Source organism: Coturnix japonica, chromosome Z (genome assembly GCF_001577835.2).
Source record: "Coturnix japonica isolate 7356 chromosome Z, Coturnix japonica 2.1, whole genome shotgun sequence".
Lineage (NCBI taxonomy): Eukaryota > Metazoa > Chordata > Aves > Galliformes > Phasianidae > Coturnix > Coturnix japonica.
This window is the reverse complement of record NC_029547.1, coordinates 51,181,983-51,207,311: the sequence shown is the minus strand read 5'-3', so window position 1 is coordinate 51,207,311 and position 25,329 is coordinate 51,181,983. Positions and strand designations below refer to the sequence as shown.

The 25,329-nt window shown below is 41.2% G+C and overlaps 1 protein-coding gene across 1 annotated transcript; it reads left to right on the top strand.

Annotated features, from left to right (window-relative positions):
• The first annotated feature begins 4,483 nt into the window (after positions 1 to 4,483).
• On the top strand, positions 4,484 to 23,090 carry FAM81B (family with sequence similarity 81 member B). Its single transcript, XM_032441506.1, has 8 exons — positions 4,484 to 4,723; positions 7,098 to 7,448; positions 9,986 to 10,104; positions 14,299 to 14,428; positions 16,698 to 16,804; positions 19,630 to 19,762; positions 21,352 to 21,547; positions 22,748 to 23,090. Exons 1-8 carry the CDS (start codon positions 4,484 to 4,486, stop codon positions 22,867 to 22,869), a joined length of 1,398 nt encoding a protein of 465 aa, XP_032297397.1. The 3' UTR covers positions 22,870 to 23,090.
• The last annotated feature ends 2,239 nt before the right edge of the window (positions 23,091 to 25,329 follow it).

Below are 25,329 nucleotides of genomic sequence, written 5' to 3'. Positions count from 1 at the left end.
ATCACTATTTACATCTGTATTCATATAGATACCAGGAGATGAGTCACATCACTGACCATTTTATTTATCAGATTACTTAGAGAACAAGGTAAATAAATCAAACTCACCATCTCACAGAACTCATTGAAACCTGAGTTAGAGTCTCTCCAGGGGTAACCTTGGCTGTTGTACCATAATGATGAATTACGAGGCCATGCTGCCTTGTGCAGTGAGTCCTGCTCTGTGTGGGAAGGAGCACTGCTCAGTGTAGAAAAGCATTTGTGTCAGATGGCTGGTTTCTGTGGCATCCTCTCTACAAGGCAGAAAACTGCAAATAGGAACTGAATGCTTTGTGCAAAAGTATTGTGAGGCTGCACTCCAGAAGTGCACTTTCTCAGAACATTTAAGGCTTCTCTGGAGTTCCACGCTGAGGTTATGAATGACAGCAGCTGCTCCACACCATTATGACTACCTTGTTCTGCAGATGGGTTTTGTTCTTCTGATGAAAGTGTGCTCCAAACCTCATTACTCCTTCACAGGCTGCTCATGCTGGCTGCCTCCAGGCCCTATGCGTTCTTGGATGGAAGCAGCTGGGAGCATTTTTCTGCAATATGATCTCTATGATTCCTGTGATTTGGGCAAGGACTGATTTGGAAAGCCTGTCTGAAGAGCTGTGGGGCACATGAAGCTCCTGATTTCCCCTTGCTCATCCATAAATGTCAGTTGCCAGTCTCCAGTTACCCCACAAATATACCATGAGTGTGTTTCACAGACAGACAATGAATATTATAATTCTTCTTAAATTTTGAACTCCCAGATAGTCCAACTCCTGACTACACAGCACCACCCACAACCAAACCCCATGCCTAAGAGTGGTGTCCAAACACCCCTGGAACTCCAGTAGCTCAGGGCCGTGCCCACAGCCCTGTGACGCCCGTTCCATGTCCACCACCCTCTGGTGCAGACCCTTTCCCTGACCCCCAGCTGCCCCTCCCCTGACACAGCTCCATGTCGTTCCCTTGGGCCCCTGTCACTGTCACCAGAGAAGACATCAGTTATTGTTAGACCAAGAAGCCCTCTCTTTGGCACCACATGACATCTGCATATGAAATAACACAAGCCTATATCTCAACATTTCACTAGCTGGGAGATTAAGAACTCTTCTTAAGATTTTAGTAATTTACTTCTGTTTTTTCCTCCTGCTTTTGTTTTTTTTTTTTTTTTTTTTTTTTTTTTTTTTGTACTGTCCAAGTTCATGATGCTTTAAGCTATTAGCTTTAATGACTCTTCAAGGTCACCCATCTCAGGGCAGAAGAATCTAACAGCTTGCTGGTCTGCCTACTCCTAAATGGTGTTAGGAGCTGCTGCAAGCACAGAAGACACAACAGATAACTGCTGCTGATAGGAGAGAAGAGCAACTAGGAGATGTATGTCCAACTTTGAGCTTTCATTTACTGACATTTTTTTCCCATGCTGACGTAGGAAATGCTTAGACTAACTGAGCTAGCAGGGCACTAGTGAAATCTCAGAGTAGTGTATTGCAACACTGCTGCATTGAACTTGTAATGTTACTCAGTAAATATAGAAGGCTTTTTGATCAGATCTTAAACAGAAGATCTCTGTTTAAAAAGCAAAACAAACAAACAAACAAACCCACAAAACCAAACCTCACACTCTAAGTGGCCAAATTTTTGTATGTTTCACACGGTTCTTAGAATTGGCCTTGGTTGTTTTTTTTTTCAACAGAGCTTCTGTGCAGAAGGTTCTGTCCCTGACTGTTAGAGAGGATGGAAAAATGTGCATCTGGGTTCCTAGGGAGGAAAGATTCTCTCTGATGCTGCAGTGAAGAGTCGGGTGACCTATATGACTCCCAGTAGGTGAAAATTAACAGGATGCATGGTTAGTGGTAAACTGCTGATCAGTTATTATTGGAAATCCTGCTTGGATACTGATTTCCAAAAGCTAAACAAAAGAGTTGACTTAAAAAACGGCCAAATGAATGATCTCAGTCATGCAGCAGGTCCTTCTGGATAGGAGATACTGTTCAGCTGCAAGAAAGGGCTTTGCTTTCTCAGCCCTGTCCTGGTTCAACCAGTGAGCCTCATGCTTCAGATGACTTCTGGCATTTCACAGGCATGCTGGGAACATACATGCTGCTGAGAAGGTCTCTATGCCAGGGATGGTGGCACTTTCCTGGAACAACACACAAGAGGTGGATGCTTCTCTTAGATCATAGTTGTATTGTTTTCTCCAAAGTCCCTGTTGGCCAGGAAAAGTCCTTATTCTCTCCAAGCCACAGCCTCTCTCAGAAAGAAATGAGGATTTATTTGCATCCAACAAGAACACTGCTGGTTCATATAATTTGAAGGTGCACATGGATTACTTGAAATCACGAAGTGCCATAGAGCCAGATTGCTCTTTTTTTGCACAATTGAGGAAATGACTTTGAATAAAAGCAAACTGATTAGCTGCTGTTGATGTCACACTTATGGCATTGTTGCTGGGCTGTTCAGTCTGGAGAAGTCTGTGGGGAGACCTGAGAGAGGTCTTTCAGAATCTGAAAGAGGGCTGTAAGAAAGGAGGGGACAGATTCTATTGCAGGGTCTGTTGTGACAGAGCAAGGGGAAGTGTGTACAAACAAAAAGAGGGGATATTTAGATTGAATATAATCAAGGTTTTTTCAGTACTGGCGGTGAGGCACTGGCACAGGTTGCTCAGAATGGCAATGGATGCCCTGTTCCTGGAGACATTAAAGGGCAGGCTGGACAGGACTCTGAGCACCTGATCTAGAGGTCCGTTGCAAGGGGTTGGACTAGATGACCTCTAGTGGTCCCTTCCAACTGAAACAACTTCATGATTCTATGACTTGAATCTTTTCCCTGCTGATGTGCAGTGTTTCCCTACAATTGCCTCTGCACTGCTGTTAACCTTATTTCACAGAACAATAAAGTGTGTGAGGTTGTTCCATTTCCCCCTCTTTGTTCACTTTATGGAGTCTTAAAGTTCATAGATTTGATTTTCCTGCAGATTTCAAGGGAGTCAGTAGCCATGTAGAGCTAAAGTTAAATGCTACTGCTGGTTTCAGTGTAAAGAAAGGGTCATTTATTTTTCTTTATTTTATTATGTATTTTATTTTATTCTAGTCTTCTGAGCAGCAGTAAGCAGGAGCACAAAGACTTGCTGTCTGAGCAAGTGGCAATGGAGTTTTGCATCTGGGTAATGTCAGGGGAGGGAAACATCAGGGGGGGTGGTAAAGCTGGAAGCATGGATGGAGGCTTGTGAAAGATGGCAGAAAATGTGGGAAGGAATAGGGATTACTTCAGTGTGTGTGTGTGATCTATACAGCCTCTCTGGGCAGCCTGTTTCAGACCCTACTACTCTCTTGGTAAAGAACTTCCCCCTAATATCCCACTTAAATCTTCCCTCCTTCAACACAGAACCATTTCCCCTTGCTCTGTCATTACCTACCCTTGTAGAGAGTTGACTCCCCTCCTGTTTGTAGCTGTCTTTAGGTACTAGAAAGCTGCAATGAGATCATCCTGTAGTCTTCTCCAAGCTGAATAAGCCCAGCTCCCTCAGCCTGCACGTGCTGCAAAGCATATGATTTGGCTCTGAGCCCCACAGGAGATAGTTTAGCCTACAGAAAGCATCCCAGTGTGTGCAGGAGCAATGGCAGTAGTGCCTGTAAAGTATAAAGCCCCAGCTTCTCCTCCCAAAGGTTAATTATGGTTGATAATAATAAATGACATGCTCAGAACAGTAGCTTGCAAGGTTAGTTTATAGCACATGCACAGCTCTTCTGAGGGAGGTCATTAATAAATCACAGTGTATTGGACTTCTTAACTCTATTTTCATTCTACTGAAGCAGAATAGAAGCAAAGCTAATATTTTAACTTTAAATTAAAAGACCAAAAAAGGTTTGCAGCAGAAGTTAATTTAATAATGAATCTCAATCTTTGGCAAATCTGCCCAAAATGACAGAGAACTGAGAGTATTTTATTGCCCTCATTATGCATACAAGCATTCAAAATGATGCAAAGTGACAGATTATAATCAAAGTCCCATAACAATGAGGAAGATATTTATGGAAGATGACATGAGGTTTCCATCCCATGCTCCCAGATGCTGGCACTGAGAGTATCACTCAAAGCTGCTGACAGCTTCCTTGGGGTGGGGTGGGGTAGCTGGTTCTTCTAGGTCAGTGACATGAAATGGCCCAAATTCCACATAATTTGGATGCTGCTGTCACAGGCATCCTCAAGCCTCTCACAAGGCACCTGGGATATTGACTGGCAGCAAGACTTCTCATTAGCTTGTTGGCTCACCATTGCTTTTGAAAAGATTTTTTTCTCTTTCTTTCGCTGATTCTTCAGTTCTCCCCCTGGTCTGGCACACACACGGGAAACCAGTCTAACACACTCAGGTGATGAAAAAAGCAATTTAGCCAAGAGCTAAACACCAAAAAGGAACAGTGTTCTGCTGTATAAATAAGTGGACTTAAACCATGGATGTCCAGTGGGCACTATGTCTGTCTTCAAGTGCAGAAGAGAATGCAAAAATGAGACAAAGAGACTGGGAGCAGGGAAAGGGGCCAATGAATGAGCAAGAAAGAAGGAAGAAAGAACAAGGCCCTTCCTTTTTGACCACAGCAGTTACTGAACCAGATCAGCAACCTGTGCGGGGAGGTCTGTGCACACCCAGTTGTTTACCAGCCTCACTGTACCTGGTCCCTGTAGGCCCTGTGGTACAGTTCTATTCAGTGATTTAATTGGAATTTCAGTTGTAAACTGCAAGAATGGGAACTCTTCTCATATGAGTATAAGTTGTCTGTAGCAGGCTAGGTTCAAGAAACTTGAGCCTAGACAAATATCTCATCTAAGCTGTGAGTCACAGCAGTGAGTGGGCTGGTTTGCCCTTACACAGCAGGATGCAGTGGATGAGGAGATCAAGAAGAACTGCAAGAAAAGGCAGACCACACACAGACAAGCACTTACCCAGGGGTGTGTGTAAGCTACATTAAGCTGAATGTGGAACTGTGGCTGGCAAAGAAGCTGAAATTCAACATGCTCTGTCTGAGGGGAATTCCCAGGGACTCCTCAGCAGGAAAACATCTGCAAGTCAGAAGAGAAGAAAAAGAGCCAAAAGGGACTGGAGCTTCAGGGATCGCACATCCAAACCTTTAGCAGCTCCTGTTTGGGCTCAAATCATATTACTGCACTTCCTTGGTGGGTTACCGTACAACAGCAGAGCACAAGGCTGTCTCTTTGCATGTTCTTAAGCCAAAAACCCCTCAACATGGTTAGTCTTATTTCAGGCTCCACATATGCTAGAGGCTGCAATCATACTCATGTCATAACCAGACCCCGAGCCTGACTCTTGAGATTAGCCTTGGAGGGTTAGCTGCACATCAGTAGGCTTCACTGAACTTAACATTCTCACCCAGTTACTGTCCAAAAGAACATTCTCATTTTCCTTTTCCTTTCCCTGTGGTGGCTTGTAACAAACACGACATTTTTGAAAATAGCCTAAGCATAAAAAACCTCAACTGATCACTTTGGTTTTCAGAGTTCTTACCATGAAGGGATTTAAATAACTGTTTAGATCTTGCTGGTGCTTCAGGGCTGCCAAAGGTAATTTTTGTTTTAAAGTCCTAGTCGCACAGGCAAATGTAATGCCACTCCTGCTACATGTAGACATAAGCCAGCTGCAGAACAGCCACCCATATGGCTGTAAAATTCATTGCAGAGTATCCTTGGGCACACATCAGCCATTAAACTGCCATCTTTGCATTTTGTGCATTGATTGAGTAGGGCAGCTGAATTCTTCTCTCCTCTCCTTTTAAAAATTATTTTTACATTTAAACTTCTATTTATACCAGTCTAAGAGCTACTATTCAGAGAAAACACGGAGTTACAGAATCATATCTCATTTTGGAAGGGACCCACAAGGGACATCAAGACCAACTCTTTGCCCAGTACAGGACCACCCAAAATTTAATTTAGTTTATCTGCTGGCACTCTGAATGCCAGCTTGACTGAGATACTGCGGCACAGGAGTGCAACAAAGCAAATTAAATTTTAGGATGCCTTTAGTGGCACTGGATAAGATATACAATTTCTTTCTCAAATGGCTGAATATTTTTATTCATCATTAGGCTACAAGTTTTAGCCAAATTGATATCAGGGGATTTCATATAGTATTGAGAGCATAAATATGCCATTCAGATTAAATTAAGGAACAAAGCTAAACTAAACAAACAGCAACAACAAAATTTCTGGATAACACAGAAGCTTGAGGTTCTACAGAAATTAAATTTCTCTCTGCCTTTTTACTCAGAAGCAGCTCATCATTCCAGTTTTCTTCAAGCTCCAGATTTTTCCTGTCTAAATTAAGTTTTGTTCTGTACCTGCCAGTTTCAGTTCCATGGAACATCCTTCCTCTCTCCCTTCCTTCTATATTTATATGCAGTTGCACTGTTTATATTCAAGCCTGGGAGAGCTGTAAGAAAATCGTTAGTTTTGCAACTTTCTTCCCAGTGGGTAGGTGTAAGCTGCACAAAGGGAAACCGAACATGAGCACTGCTGTGTGTGGCTCAAGCTCTGCTTCTGCTGCTCCTGCCTGCTGTGTGTTTTGGGGTCTGCTCTGCACAAGTCACAGTGTTTCTGCCAGGGTGACCACTGCCTGTGTTAATTTATTCCTATATTTGAAATGAATTATGAAGAGGTTAAAACGAACATTTCTACAATGATATGCCACTGAGGAGCCTCAGGAACATGCCTGAACTCCCTCAGCTACCACCTATTTGGCTACCTTGCACAGCACATCCTTGCCAGTGACATTTCATGGGGAATGCCATCTTCCAATCCAGCTTTATAAAAGTTCCATTCACAGACAGCAGACAGTATACAATGCTGAAAAAAAAAAAAAAAAAAAAAAAAAAAAAAAGCTGCTTACATCTTCTAGGACCATCAGTCCAACTCGTGGTTCCACACATAAACACACAAAATCCAGACACTATGCCTGTGGGTGTTGTCCAAATGCTGCTGGAACTCTGGCAGCTTAGTGCTGTGACTACTGCCCTGGGGAGCCCATTCCATGCCTACTGTTCTCTGGTGTAGAGCCTCTTCCTAGCAGCCAGCCAGACATCCCCTGACACGGCTCCATGCCATTCTCTTGTTTTGCTTTCTACGGTTGCAACAATACCTGGGGTCTTGGATGTTGACAGGAGAGGTCCATCCCCTGCTCGTGGTCCTGGAGACAAAGCACATCTGCTGGAGGGACGGCTTTCCAGCTTGGAGAGGACCACATCCTTCCTTCTTCATCAGGCCTTCAGAATCAAGAATGACATTGTCTCCTACCTCCAGGAAACCACAGGCTTTCAGCACAGGGAGACTGCTGCTCGGCAGCTACTGGAGAACCACGTGCAGACCATAACAGGCATAACTGAAAAGCTCAGCCAGGACATTCAGGTAAGAGACTGCAGGGTATTTCCCTTGTTCCAGTAGCACAGCACTAGCCCATGATTGACACAACATTTGTGTGGTTCTGGGGGTGGAAATGTCCTTATCATGAGTGGTATATTTTAGGTAAATTCTGATATTCTTATATAGTAGCACTTGCAATTCCTTATGAAGAAAGAAAGGAAGAAAGCAGGGAAAGGGAAAGAGGGAAAGAGAAAGGAAAGGGGAAGAAGAAGGATAAGGGGAAGGGAGAAGGGAAGGAGAAAAGGAAGGGGAGGGGAGGAGAGGGAAGCATACTAACAGGTTTTTGGATTACTTTCTATTAACTGAAAGAATCATATTCTATTTGCTTTTATTTTTTGTTGGAGCATGGGAGACAGAATTTAAGGGAAATGACTAAACTACATTTTTTCTAACATAACATGATTTTTTTTTCCCCCTCTTAGTTTTCTAGTTGTAGATGTTCTACTTAACATAATTTCTGTATGAAAACATAATTGAAAAATAAAAGTCTTCAGGAAGCTCATTTTAAACTGGTATGAAGGTTCAGGTCGCACTTTGCACTCTACAACTTCCTGAAGGGAGGTTGTGATGAGGAGGGGCTTGGCCTCTTCTGCCAGACAACAAACAGGACCCAAGGAAATGGCTGAAAGTTGTGTCAGATAAGGTTTAGACTGGACATAAGAAGGAACTTTTACTCTCAGACAGTGGTCAGGCACTGGAATGGCTGCCCAGGGAGGTGGTGGAGTTGCCATCCCTGGCAGTGCTCAAGAGGTGTCTGGACAGGGAGCTAGGCAATATGGTTTAATGGTTTAATTCTGTAGGTATGGTAAAGGGAGGAAGGTTGGACTAGATGATCTCATAGGACCTTTCCAACCCTGTGATTCTATGATTCTTTAACTAAGCTGACTGATGATTCTGTACGGGAAGTTCATGGGGTACCCTGCTTTGGCTAAAAACTTTAATTCTTTGCTGTTATTTGTCAGATTTATATGTGAAATTCACCGACTCCTTGCTTTTCTTTTTGGACAAAAATGTGCAGCACAAAAAATAGACTTCAAAAGATATTTCTGTTATTCTTTGAAGTGCTGAGTGTTTTCCAAATGCCAGTAAATTCAAAATTCTGTTTCTCATGTAAAGGAATATTTTATGTTCTATGTGTTTATATTAACAAATTTGAAATAGCGACTCACCTGAGATCAGGATTATTTTACTAGAAAAATGCCCAAGATACTTTCAGTATTCTAAGTCTAAAACCAGTTAAAACTTAGTTATTCTAAGTTAAAACCAGTCCCCTGGTTGTAAATGTACTTTGTGTCCTAATCTCAAGTGCTTGCTCACTTTCTATGCTATGGCTGTGAGGATTTCTGAGTGCGAAGGATCAATAGTGCAGAAAGCAGCACAGTAAGAACTTGTCAACAAAAGCCACCAGAGAGCACAAGTTTGGGGAATTGCTCCTGGCACACAGTGAATTAGCAGAGTTGAGCAATGACCAGTTCTAAAGAGTTACAAAAGACAAAGGGATTCACCAGGAAATGTGGCTTCTGTATTCCAAGTCTACCCCAAAACATGAAGAATGCCCTAAAAAGAAGGATATTTTGTCCTGGGGAAGACTCTGGAAAGAGTGAAGCTGCAGGTGGTGAAACACCTCCCTTTGACAGTTTTGACATAACTTCATAAGCTGAAATAGCAGCTTCAACACAGTTAATGATATGACCTTGATTGATTCACTATCCATGATTCTAAGAGACTTCAAATTATATGAAGGATACATCTATGTTAAAAGCTTAGTTGCAGAGGTGAGAAGTGTCTCTCACCCCATCTCCAGCTGTAACCCTGGATGGCTGTGGCAACACTGAAATGTCAACTTAGGGCCTCTGCTCTTAACCAGAGTCCTAAAAATGGGGCATCTGGAATATTATTCTCTCTCTCAGCATTATGTCTGTAAAAGGTCATGGTAGCTCCAAATATCCTCCTAAAATTAATTTTTGTGACACATTCAGATAAGATCAGGATGAGCCACTGCCAAAAAGCCTTCAGGGTGGCTGCTCCTTCTGTCTTTAGATCAGACTTTTATTACTGTGCAACAAAACAAACAAAAAGAGCAAAACAAGACATTGACTAGCTGCTCATACTGACACACATGCCTCTTTGGGATAAGATTAATGTAACATTTCCCTGTTTTTGAGTGCTGAACTTTTCTACATAAAGCACAATCTTAAGGGAGAGACAGACATATAATTTCACAGCACCATGGAATCATTTGTGTTGAAGGAGACCCTAAAAACCAACTTAATCCAACTCTCTTGTCATGGGAAGGGACATCTCCTAGTAGCATAGGCTGCCCAAATCCCCACCCTACCTGGTCTTGAGCACTGATTTATACAGCTGTAGATTTCTGAAAGAAAAATATGCTGTTTACTTCTTCCTTGAAAGAAAAAAACTTACAGACGTTTTTTAGAAACTGGTGCTTCAGCCCATTTTTAAAAAATCATAAATAAGTAATGCGGAAAACCAACTCTGCATTAAATATTTTCAATTCACAGGTTTTGGAGAGACAAATAAGAACAAGAGATGGTGCCACAGTGCAAACCAATTTTGCTATTCAAAGCCTGGACCATAAATATATCCAGAGTCTTGGAGACCTGCGTGGAAGAGTGGTGAGGTAAGGAATACACAATGGCCTTCTTTTCTGATTTAGGCAAAGCAAGCTCAGAGGTGGCACATATATTTTGCACTCATTTTGTATTTATTTATTTATTTTGTATGCCTGATCTTTACCTGACTTCAGCTGAAGTACATTAAGCTGTCCTGTTGTTTTTCACCTCCTCTCTTGGAAAGTGAGTATTGTAGAACAAACTTAATTTCTTTCTTTGATAGTGAACTTTCATGAGGCATTTAAAAGCACCTAGTGTTATGACATAAAGAAGAAATGAAACCCTGCTGTGTTATATATCAGGAGAGTATATGGATTAAGAAATGTCTGAACCAATAAATACACTGAAAAAAAGTAGTCTCTAATGAAGCAAACTCCTTGAACTGGCATGCTTCTAATGTTTCCCTGTTTGTTTTTCTCTGGAGACCAGTCATATTTGTTCCATATAAAATCACTGCTGTTGATACCTGTGGATAACAGAAATATAATTGGTGTTGTGAAAGAATATACTTGGGCCATATGGACCATATGGGGAAAAAAATTGTTTTATAAGCCCTGTGAGGGAAAAATGGTAGATGAATAACTGACAGTGGGCTCTCACAAATATGCAGTGTCAGCAATGCCAAGACTGTAGTCCTGGACCAGAGCTGTGGGGGACTGCTGAACAATGACCAGTTATCTCCATACCTAGCAGAGATACCAGAATACTGAACTGAGTCCAGAATTCCCTTTCTGAAGCAAAAAATTTGATATGTTGTTAAGAACAGCCGGGAATGTGGTGATGAGATGAGGAAAATTTCTGGCTGAGAGAAGTATGCAGCTATGTATAGCTTCTAAAAAAACATCCAGAGATGTCTTCACTTCCAGGTATAGATACTGAGAAAAAAAAATCATAGTGTACTGAAGGGCTCCAAACTACTAAAGCAAAGCCCAAAAATTCAAAACTAGGTGGTGAAGGTAGTACATTTAAAGTTGGCAGGAGAAATATACATTTTTTAAATCTTCTGCCTGATCAGCATTGAAAGAAAGCAGGATGTGATCATGCAATTAATTTTTCCCTTGGTCTTCTCAAATTTGGGCAGACTTTTCAGATTATATGCTTTCAGTAAAGTCATGATGTTCAGTCAGCAATGTGTCCTCTTTCTTCTTCCCAGTGTTTCTCCAGGCCTGCTGCTCATTTTTGCTAGCTCCAGTAGGTCTTGTTCCCATTTGCTATGATGGAGCATTGGCCTGCAGCAAAGGAAAGCAAACACACCAGGGGAAAGAAGGAAATGGAAGAAGAAAATGCAAAGGGTTAAAAAAATACTGATCCACTTCCATTTACTCACTGAAAATCCACACACAATAATGGAGGTCCTGCACTCATGACAGTGCACACTGAAGCATAGTACAGTTTTCTTTTGATTAATGAATCTTCAGCACTTTCTCATTTCTCTCGCTGGCAAAACTGTCCCCAGCATGGTGCTTTGAAGTGAGCCAGAACTGGTCAGAAGGATCATCTCATGTTCCTTCAACCTTTAGTCTCATCCCAAAGCTGTGTAAAGGAAGTATAGCCCAGAGTAGCTGGAGACAAACTCAGGGTTTCATACAACTTGTGTGTTTTGACTGATTAGAAATCTTCCCAGTACAAACTTGCAGTGGAAGTTTTGCTGCTAACACGCAGCCTGACCTCAACTGAAGATTACTTGGGATGAAGTAAGCTTTAATGGAACACTGCTCTTTCTCTGAGCAGATGATTCATCCTCCTGTATTCTGCCACATGAAAAGGATTAATGTGGATTAGCTCTTGTAATTCAGTCTGTGTCTCTCTTTTCTGTCACTCTGTCTTCCCCTGAAAGACAGAGCACTCTTGTTGAATACTGGCGTGGCCATCCATTAACTCTGGGACCTTCTGACCACATACCTACACCATGTAAACATTTGTGTTTCGAATAGCAGTGACAGCAAAAACAACCTTCAACATCAGCAGGCAGCATATAAAATTAGCTGTATTTTTAGATTTGTGTTCTAATTCTTAAAATAAATTGAAGCAAGAATTCCTTTGGGTTTGGGATCATATTTTAGAGTAATAAAACTTAGGTAATCAACTGTAAGATGAAACTTCTCATAAATGTTGACTCATCTCTTCAGACACACCAAGTAGAAGACTGAATAGTCATTGCACTTTACACAGATGATGATTGCATTACAATTTTTTTCCTGAGATTTTTTTTCCTTGTTTCTCAAAAGAGAAATCCAGTGTAGTGCTGGACTACCAAAGCCAGTGGTGCATGCCCATGAAGTTATTCCACCTTTCAGAATATGCAAACTTTGCCAAATTTAGTAGTTCTTTATTGAATATACTGCTCTTTCCATGACTTTAAAGGGTAATGTTCCTCGAATGTATATGAGGCGGCTATATTCCTGCCTATAATTAAATCCTTCTGTACAATCCTTAGAAGCTTTTATTTCTTTTTGCTGTTTAATTTATATGCAAATCTAACAAGGCAGCACCCTTCCTGCACTTTTCCATACCCATCCTGCTGTTCCTCGCATACTCTCAGTTTCTGTGTATGTGACTGAAAAACGATGATCTCACCACAATCTGTTGAGCATCTCCTACATCAAATACTGATTTGGAGCAGGATATTAAAAGTCTCAAGTATCTCCATTTCTTTCAGGTCTAAGTCTGCCAGACTGCTGCAATCATGCAATGCTGCACAAAGCACCAGTATTGTGTGTAGGTACATGTGCTACCCTCTGCTCTGGCTGTGGAGAGGTTTCTATAATCCCATAACCCCATCTTTGCCACAGACTCATTGCTGTTACATACAAATGTGTTCCTCTGGCCCAGTACAGTGCTGGGTGTCCCCTGTCCCCATGGGGCTCCCAGCCCCTAGAGCACCATCCCTTGCCGGCTCCATGCTGGTGCTGGAGTTTTGAACTGGTAAAGGTAGTGCAGCAGGCACCACCTCACTCTCCCTGCCCTCTCAAGAGCTGTGTTTGCCTTTCAAGCTATTTTGTAATTTGTTTTCCAGATGAATAACATATATATAAATTTTTTGATCAATGTTCTGGCCTTTATACAAAGCCTCTATTATGTGCAGAAACATTTTTCATTTCCCTGAGATGAATGCTCTGTAGGTGAATCTCAATATTTCTGCATCACCAAGAGATGACAAAAGGATGGTCTATTTAAACTGTCACAGGCTCTCTTTAGTTCCTTTGTCTGACAACAGAACTGGCTTTAACCTGTGGTGCCTCAGAAGATAATTTCTCTGGCATTTTAAAACTCATCTGTTTCAACTTCCAATCAACTATGTATACTCAATGTTCCGTGCTTTGTGCTGTGCACAAACTACACAAGCTAGGATATTTGTTTCCTTGGTCTTGTTACAAGTGCATTTGATGGGAGCAGGTGGTTTCTCCTGGGGGGGGGCAGGTGTAGAGGGGACTTTCAGTCATCCTTCACTGCTCAGGGAGGTGTGCAGAGCAGAAGTCTCTGTCTTCTAGCTCATGTTGGATGATTTTATGATGTTATACAAATATTTACATATACACTAAAGCAAATCATCTTCCTCCTGTGAAAAAAAGTAGATGTATTTATGTAATTACATACACATATATTACACATTGTGTTTAGGTATGGTAAAGACAGGAAAAAACTGGATGCATATATTACCTGGACGTAAGCTGGTTAAGTATTATTCAATTAATGCCATCATTCTCAAATCATCTGTTTGCTCGTTTGAAATGTGACAAGATATTTTACTGAATGCAGCTGATAGAGTTTAAATAGAAAATGACAAGTTATTCCTATAAAACACCACATCTTTTTTGCCTGTTGCCATTCCAAACCTGATTATCCTCCACATCTGCTTCAAGCCAGAGGATGCTGCTGTCTGGGCACTCCTACACTCCGGGTAGGCATCCAAAGACTGCAGGCAGCTGGAATGATTGTGTAACTGCGTTTCAGATTTAAATTAGCTCACCGTTAAGATTAGACAGCAGGAAACCAAGGAGGAGCTGGCCCAGCAGGGTGAGCTGTGGACTTTTTCAGGTCACCTCAAACAGCTGGGAGCCACTAGGAGTTTGCAATGCATGGACACCATGTGTGTTGTCACTGCAATTCAGGGGACTGCTGGTTGAATGCTGAGTGCCTTCTACTTCCCCACCTTCATATGTGTCCATGCAAAAGTTCTCTCATCTCTGGTTTGGTTGCAGATGTGAGTCAAGTATTGCACAGCTATCAGGAGACATCCGTGTTATCAGGCATGAAGTCCAGAACATTGATAAGGAGATCTACAGCCTCCGCTCTACCCTCAAAAATCATGTTGGCAGATTTGAGAAGATGGTGAGTACAGAAATTCACAATATCCAGTGAGTGATGATGATGCACATGTAGAGTGCTTACTCTTCTATGTGCTGATTGATACTATTGATGAATACACCATTTACAAATATTCTCAGGATCTTTTAAAATAAAAACTAGGTTTTCCTTGATGCTATGGAATGGTAGTGACCTTTATAAAAGGCTTAGTCTAAGAACAGATAACAAAAATGTTATAGGATTTGAGAATACTAAGATCATGAATGACCCATCACAGTTGGTTTCTCAGTATGTTTTCGAAGACCATTGAACTAAAGCATGGTTCTGCTTTAAGTGCATCCAGAAAATTCAGTTGCATTTATTCTGGAGCTGAAAAGTAGTTCATACTTCCATTGTTTTTTGTTTGGTTTTTTTTCAATTTTAAGGTGTCTGCGAGGAAACATCTAGCAGCATATCCAGGCCTCTATGAATGCTGGCAATATTTCAAAAAATATTTGAAACTGTAGCACTGAAAATGTTCTGGAAAATGGTATTTTCTTCCAATCTCTCTCTCTCTCCTTCCTCCCCCTTTTTTTTTTCTTTCTCGATGGAGGGGATATCCCAACAATAAATAGTGTTACTGCTTATGATTCCTTGTAACTGATCTGGTGACAGTTTCATTGTATCCAGTAGCTGTTTTAGAACCTTCCACAGGCTCAAGTACATTAGCAATAATGCTTCACAAGTACAGTCCAGTGATATGTCTGATCTGTAAACCTGCAGCATGACAGCTTTCTGCTCCTGCTTCAAATTACATGTTGTCTGTACACATTACAATTGAGCTTTGGAGAAGATATGGGACACTCAGCTTCTCATGCACTTGATATCAGTTAAAAACTCATCGCTATATTTTAACTGCATCTTCTGCTGCACAAGGCAGAATTCCAGTCATTTTGTACCCAAATACCCTCTTTTACAAAGAAAAAAAATATTCATGACAATTTAAATGAAAGTATTTTACCTGAAATTCTGCAGTAAGACACTGTTTGGACACCTGTCTCCTTGAATTCCTATGAAGATATTTCTCTTTGCCTGAGAATGGGAAATGAAGCAGGTGTGCGTCAGATCATTTGAAACAATACCAGGTAAAAATAAGCCATCATAGGCATGAAGCAGGAAGCAGAACAAAGTTTCTCAGGTGAAGAGGGGAGAACTATACTCATGCATTTGTGGGAAAAAAGCAAATGAGAATTTCCAAAACAGAGCTGTTTCTTGTAAAAGGAGTACTAAGGTATCAAATGTAATAACAATGTAATAAGCTTTTAGCAGCTCCCTGTTGACATATATGTGCCACAGCTATCGACCAGATGAAGGCATTCTCTGACCAGGGCAGTCTTTAAATACTAAAGGACAGCTATATGAATGAAGAGGACAGGCTCTTTATCAGCATCTGTTGTGACAGGAAAAGGGAAAATGTGTTCAAACTAAAAGAGGGGAGATTTAGATTTGATATAAAGAAGTTTTTTTGTAATAAGGTTGGTGAAACACTGGCACAGGTTGCTCAGAGATGTGGTGGATGCCCCATGCCTGGAGACACTGAGAGTCAGGCTGGATGGGATTCTGAGGACCTGATGGAGCTGTATGTATCTCTGTTCATTGTGAGGGAGTTGGACCAGATGACCCTTAAGCACCCCTTCCAAATTAAAGGATTCTATGATTCAACAATTTTATGATTTGCCCGAGGTCCAGAAACCACAGCCCTGGTTCCTGAGGCAGTCTCTCATCCTGCTCCTCTAAAAGTGAATGGCCCCACAGAATGGGGACAGCACGAGCCAAAAAAGCCTCAGAGTGCATCAGGTGCCCAGGGTAGAGTGCTCTGTGATGCTTTGGATGTTCATTCCAACCTGGATGGGGCACGTGAGGGATTGATCTGTGAATGACTGTCTCCTCCTTTCTCCCTTATTGGGAGTCCAAGAGGTTTTTGATGAACATTTTCTGTCAAGGAATATTACCCCTTGGGTCCTATCATCTTCTGGGAAATTTCAGTGGTGCAAGCGTCATACTGAAATAAAAAGTGTTAGACTGTGAATTTGATTACAAAGCCTGCAAAGTCCACAAAAACTTCCACTAAGTGGTTCCTATAGCCTTAGTGACCCTGAGCTCAAGTCCTCACTGAATGAAATAGTTTGTGAGAGAAGTTCAAAGTTGTACCTTTGTGTCAGTTGTGTTTTTCATTCTTGCAATCATAATATATATTCAAAGTTAAGTGCTTGCATTCTGGCTCATAAAGGCATTCTCTGTTAATTCTCATTAGATAATGCAGCTCTTAGGCAAGATAGAGACTTCCAGCTCCGATCAAAGCTCAAATTTAAAGATGTTCCAGGGAGATCAACATCACGAATTGCAACTTCTGGATTTCAAGTAGGTGATGAAGTGTTTTCATTATGGTAATTCACCTTGGATACTTTAGTATGATGAACAGGTTGTCACGAAACAGCCAAACAAACCCATTAATTAACATCTATTTAAAACATGAAGAGAAGGTTAATGAAGATCCGTACGATAAGATAATGAAAATACATGATGAAAATACATTGTCTTGCAAGATAATTGCTAAAATGAGGCACTAAATGCCATCCTGTAAGAAGAAAGGTACAAAAGCAATTACCCTTCCATACCTAAAACAGAGGCATGGATTAGAAGGACACTATTTACCACAGTAACTTAGGCTAACTTGTGACTTGCCTAAGGTGCAGGTGACGTATTCTTGGAAGGTTTGCTCTGCCTGCTCAGTTGGGAGAGCAGCTGGGATGGGGCAGTGCTGGTTGAGGTAGGTGGGCAGAGGCAGAACAGGGATGGAGCTGGGGGGTGAAGCTGCACAGCCTCACATGCCCTTGAATTTGTAATTTATTGTTCCTTTGTTAAGCCACATATTTCTCCTGTTCTGGATGCAAAAGTACTTTTAGAGTGTCCTTTTAGTCTTGATGAGTTTTGCAGAGGTGGGAGCCCCAGTGATTACACAATGAATTGAAGTACCTGGCACCCATATGCAGAACAACACTTAACAGCCCAGTGCTAAACAGCAGAGCCAGCACAAGTAATTTGAAATCTAATTATAATAACACTGCAACAGTATTTCAAAGGCAGCATTTCCAATTCTTAAAATGCTGGAGTATTTGAATTAAATTTATCTGAATTGCATTCAGAGTTAAAAATATGCTGCTTTAAAGACAAAATGTTCACATCAAGAAAACAAGAAAAGGAACAGGGATGAACGATGAAATTACAACTGAAAAAGGGAACAGATTAAGATGAAGAAAAAAGGAGTTACAGAAAGACCGAGAGTAAAGGATGAAGAGAATCAAGACAGTAAAGTATCAAGTAAAGAATCAAGAAGTACATACCAAAATAAAAGGGAAAAAAGGAATGTAAAAATGCCAGAAAAAAAGGAAATATGAAAATTTAAGAAAATGCTGAAGTTCTCATAAGTCAACTTGGCCTTACAAAACAGAAATAGGAAGCTTCCAAGGCTTTGAGATGCACTAGCACTGTGTCTTTCAATGTGAAGTAAAATGTAACTTCTCTTGCTAGGACAGACTGGAGTTCCTGCTTATGAGCAGGCACATTTGACTTCATTTTAAAACCCAGTTATCTCTTCAGCTGACCCAAAGCTGTCCGATAACAAGCAGTTTTCCTGATCCAGCAGTTGTATTGTAAAAGCACAAACTGATACATCTATATACAATTGCTGAAAACCTGGTGAATTTTTTAACTATTTCAGGACTTCAGAGAGAGTTGTGCTTTGCTAGGCAACATTGGTCTTCACAGTTGGGGGACTGGGTACTTGTCTTTCAGGGCCAGTTAGCTGACAGATAGCTGTATTCAACTGCACAGAGGCAGATCACTCGTCAGTAGTTCTGATCTCACGTTTATCCCAGCACTACTCAGAGGATGCTCATATTAAATATCCACAATATCTCATCAATATTTCAGTCATTTTCTGAACCAAGACTATGGCAACTCATCTGTTTCTGCAGCCTGGCTCACTATATGTCTCATTTTTTTTTAGCTCCGTGAAGGAAGGATAGTAATTCAAAGAATCACAGAGTGGCTTGGGTTGGAAGGAAGCTCAAAGTTCACTCAGCCCCAACCCCGTGTTATTGTTAAAACAGTTCTAGAATGAATAAAATGAGTAATAATCATATACTGACCTCACAGCCATACAAGATCTTGGTAAGGCACTGTCTACAGCAAGCAAACAGCAGTAATATGTCGCTCAGAAATTCTGTTAACGTTAATTTGTTTCTCACATTACAGTAGTAATTACATTACATTAGATGGCAATTATCACTTCATTAGGCAGATATAAAATTGTCATCAATCACTTGGATTTAAAAAACAGTTTCTTTGGAAAGTGCCATAAGTGTTACAAGTGCTTTAAGCATGAAGTCTAGTTGTAAAACCTCACTCCTTCCTTGCTGGTCTGTAACATGTCTGAGACCCAAACAAATTTCAATTGGTCACTCTTTGCATCCAAGTACTCCTTAGGAATTAATACAGTTACACTCAAATTTTCTGTGGAGCTCTGGCAATCTGCAGGAGAAAGAAAATTGAAATGTGACTAAGATTTGGATATACGTCCATGTCCCCTCCTGGCTCATATTGTCAATTATGTGCTGCAGCATAAAAGCCAACACACTGCTTTCTAGCTCAGGGGTTCAAAAGTTTGTTCTGTGCAGCATTCTTTTAGCCACTGCCCTTTCATGTATCCAGGAGCTGCCTCTGCTGTTTCCTCTGGGAGCTGGTGCTTCAGAGGCATGCACACATTTTGTCCACATTTGTAAACCATTACTTAAAAATGCCTTTCATCCTTAAGAACCTTTTCAAACCGCAGGTGATTCTGGTGCCCACTGTGATGTCCAGCAGCACAGCTGATGTTCAATGGGATAGTGTAGCTTCTTCACTCACTTCAGATAAAGATTTGATTGCAAATCGTCAATTGCAAAACAGCATTTTTCAGCCCTTGGGTATTTTCTCAAATTAGACTGCACCAGAGAAATGACATTTTGTCATGTATATGCAGACTTCAAGGTAAGGATTAATAAAATAATTGAGCTTGGTCCCCTTAGGAAACTACTGAGGAGATCTGAAGTAACATTAAACAGTTTAATGACTCAAGACTCCCCCACGATGCTGACTAAACCTTAACTCTTGTTACTAAAAAAAAAACCTTACCATAATTTTAGGTTGACAAGCACTCTAAATGACTTCAAAGATCAGATCCAGAATCAGCGGAAGTGGATGGAGGCACAGCTGACACAATCTGAAGATCGAATGCAGTACCAGCACCAGCTGCTCATAGCGATGAAGGAGAGGCTGGTAAGGCTTCCCACATAGCAAGTTACACACACCACAAGACTGAGCACAGAAATGGAATTGCCCTGGTGCCTTGTGAGGTGGCCAGTAAAATGATGAATTATGAAAAACAGAAGACTGTATAATAATTTATTTCAAAGGAATATCTGGAAGTCCTGAGATTCAGCTCCTCATTCAAACAGGACCAACAACAAAGGCAGGTGGCAGGTCTCATCCGGGTGACTTCTAAGTACCTCTGAGAATGGATCCCAATATGAACTGGCTATTTGTGAAGCCCCAGTTTACCCAATAGTGGTGAACTGTCCCAGAACAATCATCAGTACCATCACTGAGCATCATAAAGTTTTCTTCCATTCATTGACAGGCTCAAAATAGTAAGGGATCTTCTGTGGAAATCCTTACCTGTTTTAAATACAGACATGCCATCACCATACTGTGCTTGGTGTATTAATATGCAGAGTTTAGATTTCTCTGCAGCAGTCAGTGCTTGGCACAGGGTCAAAATCTTCTAATCAATTCCTTCCCAACTCTAAAAGCTTTTCCTCCTTTGCTTCTTGCCATTCACTCAGCTTCAGAGTTCAAAACCAATTAAAACACACCTGCTGTACCTTACAACCGGAATGAAGGCTGCTAAACAAAACCACACAGAGAAATTGCTCAAAAGGGAACTAAAACACAATAGAAATTTAACTTCACAATCTCTAGTAGTCAATACCAAACAATTGCTGCAACCAGGCAAATATGAAAGTGTTTCTGAGGCCAGATGGATAAGAGGGCAGGTGGATATGTTTCATGCTGAAGCTGAAGCTGTGTTGGGAGTATGAAGCAGCAGTTTGGTTATTCCTGGAGCTGACTCACTCCACCAGCCACCTGTACAGCATGGCAATGTTTGTAAACACAGAATGCCTTTTCAGCACCACCATAAACTCAGTTTAGGTGCAAAAAGCTCTGCCAGGTTTGCAAATATTTTCACTGAGAAGCAGAGCCCAGCATTGTCTGAATTCTCTGAGCCACCGGGGCTGCAAAAAGTGAGGGACCTGCTAGGATCTTAGCAGAGGACTCAATGCAACTTAAAGAGCAAGAAAGGAGAGGGCAGCAGCATGGCTCAGATATGAGCATATCTCTGAGGAGGTGCGGTGGCCCTCAGGAGTGGCACTGGGCTCCAAATAGCAGCTGTTAGGGGCTCACTGTCCTTACTCATGGAGCTGGATACACTCCTCATTGGTTTGCCCTTTGGCTCAAAAAATTGTGTTTGAGGTAAGTGCACAAATGCAGCCTGAAATAAGTTGTTTGAATTTCCATCCTGTTGTTAGAGAACAAAACAGAGAGAACAACTGGAGTTAAAATAGGTGATAAAAATCATAAATAATAAAGCCCTCTGGCCTCCCCCAGCCCCTTCCCCAGTTAATGCAGTTACCTGGGGAAAAGAGGACTGACATCCCTTCAGGGTTCCAGACCTCACTGCATTTCTGCAATGCTCTTATTCTTGGGATTGGGAAGAAAAACTGACTAATTTAAGGGCTGCCAAGATGGAGTATTATGGTGGACATATTTAAAGCACCTTACCATTACCTTCTGCCATGTGTTTAAAGGAAGCAGCAGAAAAGAAAATAGATGAGAAGCTTCTACTTCTGTCACTACAGCTAGAGCAATCAGACAACCCAGAGAAACACAAAAGGCAGCTGAACCATGTGAAGAGTGATGAAAAAAACCTGCATGCAAGAATCACCAGGCTTGAAAGACAGATTTGGAAGGAGCTCGAGGAAATCCAGGAGGAATACAGATCAGGTGAGAATTTCATGCAATTATTTGTCAATACGTTTGTAAAGTAAATTACCACTGCAGAAAATATTTTCCAGTAATGAGACAAGTACCTTCAAAAGACTTTTCCTCTCTCCCACACATTGGATTCACAGGTGTCATTTTTAGGCTTCTGAGCTAGCCCAGTTGTCCTTACCAGCACCTGCAGTATATTCACACACAGGTCACTTTCTCTTCCTAAGGGTCTGATGGTAAGATGGTCTAAAAGGCAATTTCACAATCCACTTTCCATGTCTCTCTGAGTACTTCTTTCTTCTGCTCACAAGGCTACTAACCTTAATTGAGAGGTGAAAGTTTTTGCCTTTTGCCTCAGATCCTGCTGATCGTGTTTGCTTGCTTTGTATTTTTTACAGCCTTTACACTCCATTTTCTACTAACAGGAGATTGAGAAAGAGGAACCCGGTTGTTAACAGCTGCCCTACCCAGACCATAGACTAGATGAATACAGAAGCATTTAGAGAACATTGCTGAACACACAGTAGATGCTTCTTATGGGTGAAGTGAGGCTGAGTGCAATTACCTGGTCACAGACTCATTATCAGCCCGAGCCAATTCTGGCTGTTCCAACTATCAAGAGCAATTCGCCTTGCGCAAAGCACAAGGCTTTGAAAAGGGAGATTTTACTCACTACAAAGTATCCTATTGCCCCACACTCAGCTGATAATGGAAACAAAATGGAAACAGATTATGCAAAAAAAAAAACAACACTCAGCCAATGCTCCAAGGGAACAGAGGGCTGGAAACACTACGCAAGTGCTTCACGTCTGACATGTTCTCACCTTCAAAGCTGTCTGTGATGCAGGACCACAGCTCCTTACTTCAGTTACAATTCATCCATTATTTGCAAAGTACAAAGTTCCATGGAAGTCTAGTAGAGACTGAACCCCCCAAAATAGGGAGAAAAAGGCCACTGAAGAGGTACAGTTTATTCTTATCATGCTTGATATTGTCCAGTGCATTAGAAGATATGAATCCTACAGCAAAGAGCTGGCAACATAAGCTGATATTGCATGTTTATGGTATTCAGTAGGAAGATGAAACAAATAAATTGGGTTTAATGTGCTCTGGTTTACAAGTGGGCCAGGAGTCCTTAGGGAGAAAAAGAAGAATCTCTTAGTGTACTCAAAGTAACCACAATTTCATTAACCATTCCTATTTTTCTACCAGGATTTCAATCCATTCACGAGTCTCTGGAGCTGCTCAAACAAATACAGAACGCAAAGCTGAAACTTGAAAAGAAGAAAACTGAGAAATACAAAAAAAGATACAAAGCAAGAGACTTTCCATGAGATTGAACTGCAGAAAGAAATCCTTATAAACACACTCAGATGCTCTCTCCAATGAGAAGCAGCACTGGATTAAACACACTCAGCTTTGTTTTCCCCTGTTGCTGTAGGATGCTCTTGTGACTTGGCATATTGGACAGCTGCAAAAATAACAGCCCTGCTGCACCTGCAGCCATTTTCAAGTTCACAATTAGAAGTACACAAATAAAAGATTTAAGTACGGATTGGCTTAGAATCTTGAAGGCAGATTTCATACAGAATTATTCATACTACTTTAAAGGACTTCATGAAACCTGTCACTCAGAGTTTAAGCACTGTTAGTACAGTTCTCCTGTTGGTTTTAGATTGCTGTAAATACTGAAATCAGTCTGAGTAGATTCCTTCAGCTCCACACAATGTGTAGGTAGTAAAAGCTAAAGTGGAATGACTTGGACTGGTTATTCAATCATTAAAAGTAGCCTGGGTACACATGCTATGGCTTCTCTCAGAAGCTGAACCTGTACAGCACAACTGCTGAAACCAAACTCAGGCAGTCAGTAGGGAACTCCACTCAGTAATTACTTATGTTCCCATTGCAGGGAGCAACTTTGGTATGTTAGAGTTTCTCCTGTGAGTTAATAGGTCCTAGAAACTGCTGGCTTATTGAAAAGACAAAACAAATCAAACTGCAACCAAAGTCACAATCTTTCTGAATCTTGATTGTTGCCAGGCTCTCCTAAGCTTGCTGGCTGCTTTCACGGTGGCTCTGCATTTATCAAGTTTTTTACACGCATTAGGTAACCAGTAACACTAAAATAAATCTCTGTGATGTGCAGCAGTTTGAGATGTTCAGAATTCGTGCTTTGGTGTGCTTCTTGTTCTGTTCTTTGCAGACATCACTGTAGACTGTGGGTGGTGCCTCAAAATTTGTCAGTGCAGTGTCAGGGCAGGATCATACAGAACTGTTTGATCTGGAACAGACCTTTAAAGGCCACTGAGTCCAACTCTCCTGCTCTGAGCTCCATCCAACCTGACTGTGAGTGCCTACAGAGCACCCACCACCTCTCTGCGCAGCCTGGGCCAATGCTTCACACTAGGCCACCGACAAAAATTACTTTATCTTAGTACTGGTTTGTGTGGTTATACTGGAAGGGCTCGGGGGCCCAACTAGAAACTGAGATCACATACGAACATGTATTTGGAGCATTGCTGCTGTTTGAATGACTTAGTTGCGTAAGTAAATACGTGTAGCTTTGTTAAAGTCTAAATCAGTCAGCCAGTTCTCAACCCACCTCGCTGTCCACTCATCTCTCCTACACTTCCTCAGCTTTGTTATAAGGATGTCGTGGGAGACAGAAGATGAAAAGCTGAACAGAAATCCAAGGCAACAGAAATACAGAGAATGGAATGAATGGTCACAAACCTGCACGGCCCAAACAGATGAACTTATCAGAAGGAAGACATTTTCTCACACTTCTATGAAAGGAAATGTAAGCAGCATATAAAATCCTTCATATCTGATGTAATCAGATGTTCTACCTTGAAATTCATTAAATCTCATTCCATTCTGCCTTCAGTGTAAGACAGTGGAATATAACATAACTGGTGCTTCTTTTTTTTTCCCCTTTACATTAGTAGCAACCAGATGTACAGCTCTCCAGCCAGTGAAATCTGTATCCAAGTCTCAGTCCTCCATCTCAGTGATGCTCAAGTGCCTTTGTACAGCACTTAGATTTCCAAAGCTGAGCTCTACGATAATATAAATTATAGGGCTGTCTCAATCTGCATGAATTCACTTTTTTTTTTTTTTTTTTTTAGTAGTGCTTCTATGAGCTCTGATTTCTTATAGATGCACATTATTGAGGAGAACAAGATTTTTACCTCTTAGTGCTTGGTTTTACAGAAACTTAAACTCATGATCCCTGAGGATTCTCCAATGAGTAGGTGGTAGGGATATGGATTTTTTCTAAGGACACACAATACAATTTGGGGCTGAGTAATTATCTTGTTCAAGGAGCTCATTATTGATCACAGTAAAAGTTATTAACTTCAAGGCCTTCTGAAGAGAGAAAACACTGAATTTTTCTTTTTCCCCTTTTTTTTTTTTTTTTAATGCACAGGATATTCACTGTTGGTGGTTAGTTCAGTTGGTTTCTCTGGCCTGAGGTCCTTTGTTCTTCTAGCTGTTAGAAGGGTTTGATGCTGAATGAAGCATTGGATAATATTCAAGTGGAAGAACTTCTCTTTAATGCCTTAAAAACAAGGGCTGGCAGCCACTCACCATGCTGTCACCAGGCTGGCGATGATGGCTCTCCCACCACTACAGTAGGAGGCATAAATATCAAAGCCATAGACAAGGATAGGAACTATGGGCTGTATGCACTTTTCAAGGCTATTAATAGCAGCAAGCTAAAAAAAGTTACAGCTAGTCTTGAGAATCACGAGTCTGGCTTTTGCAACATTCCCTTTTAATGTATGCAGTTA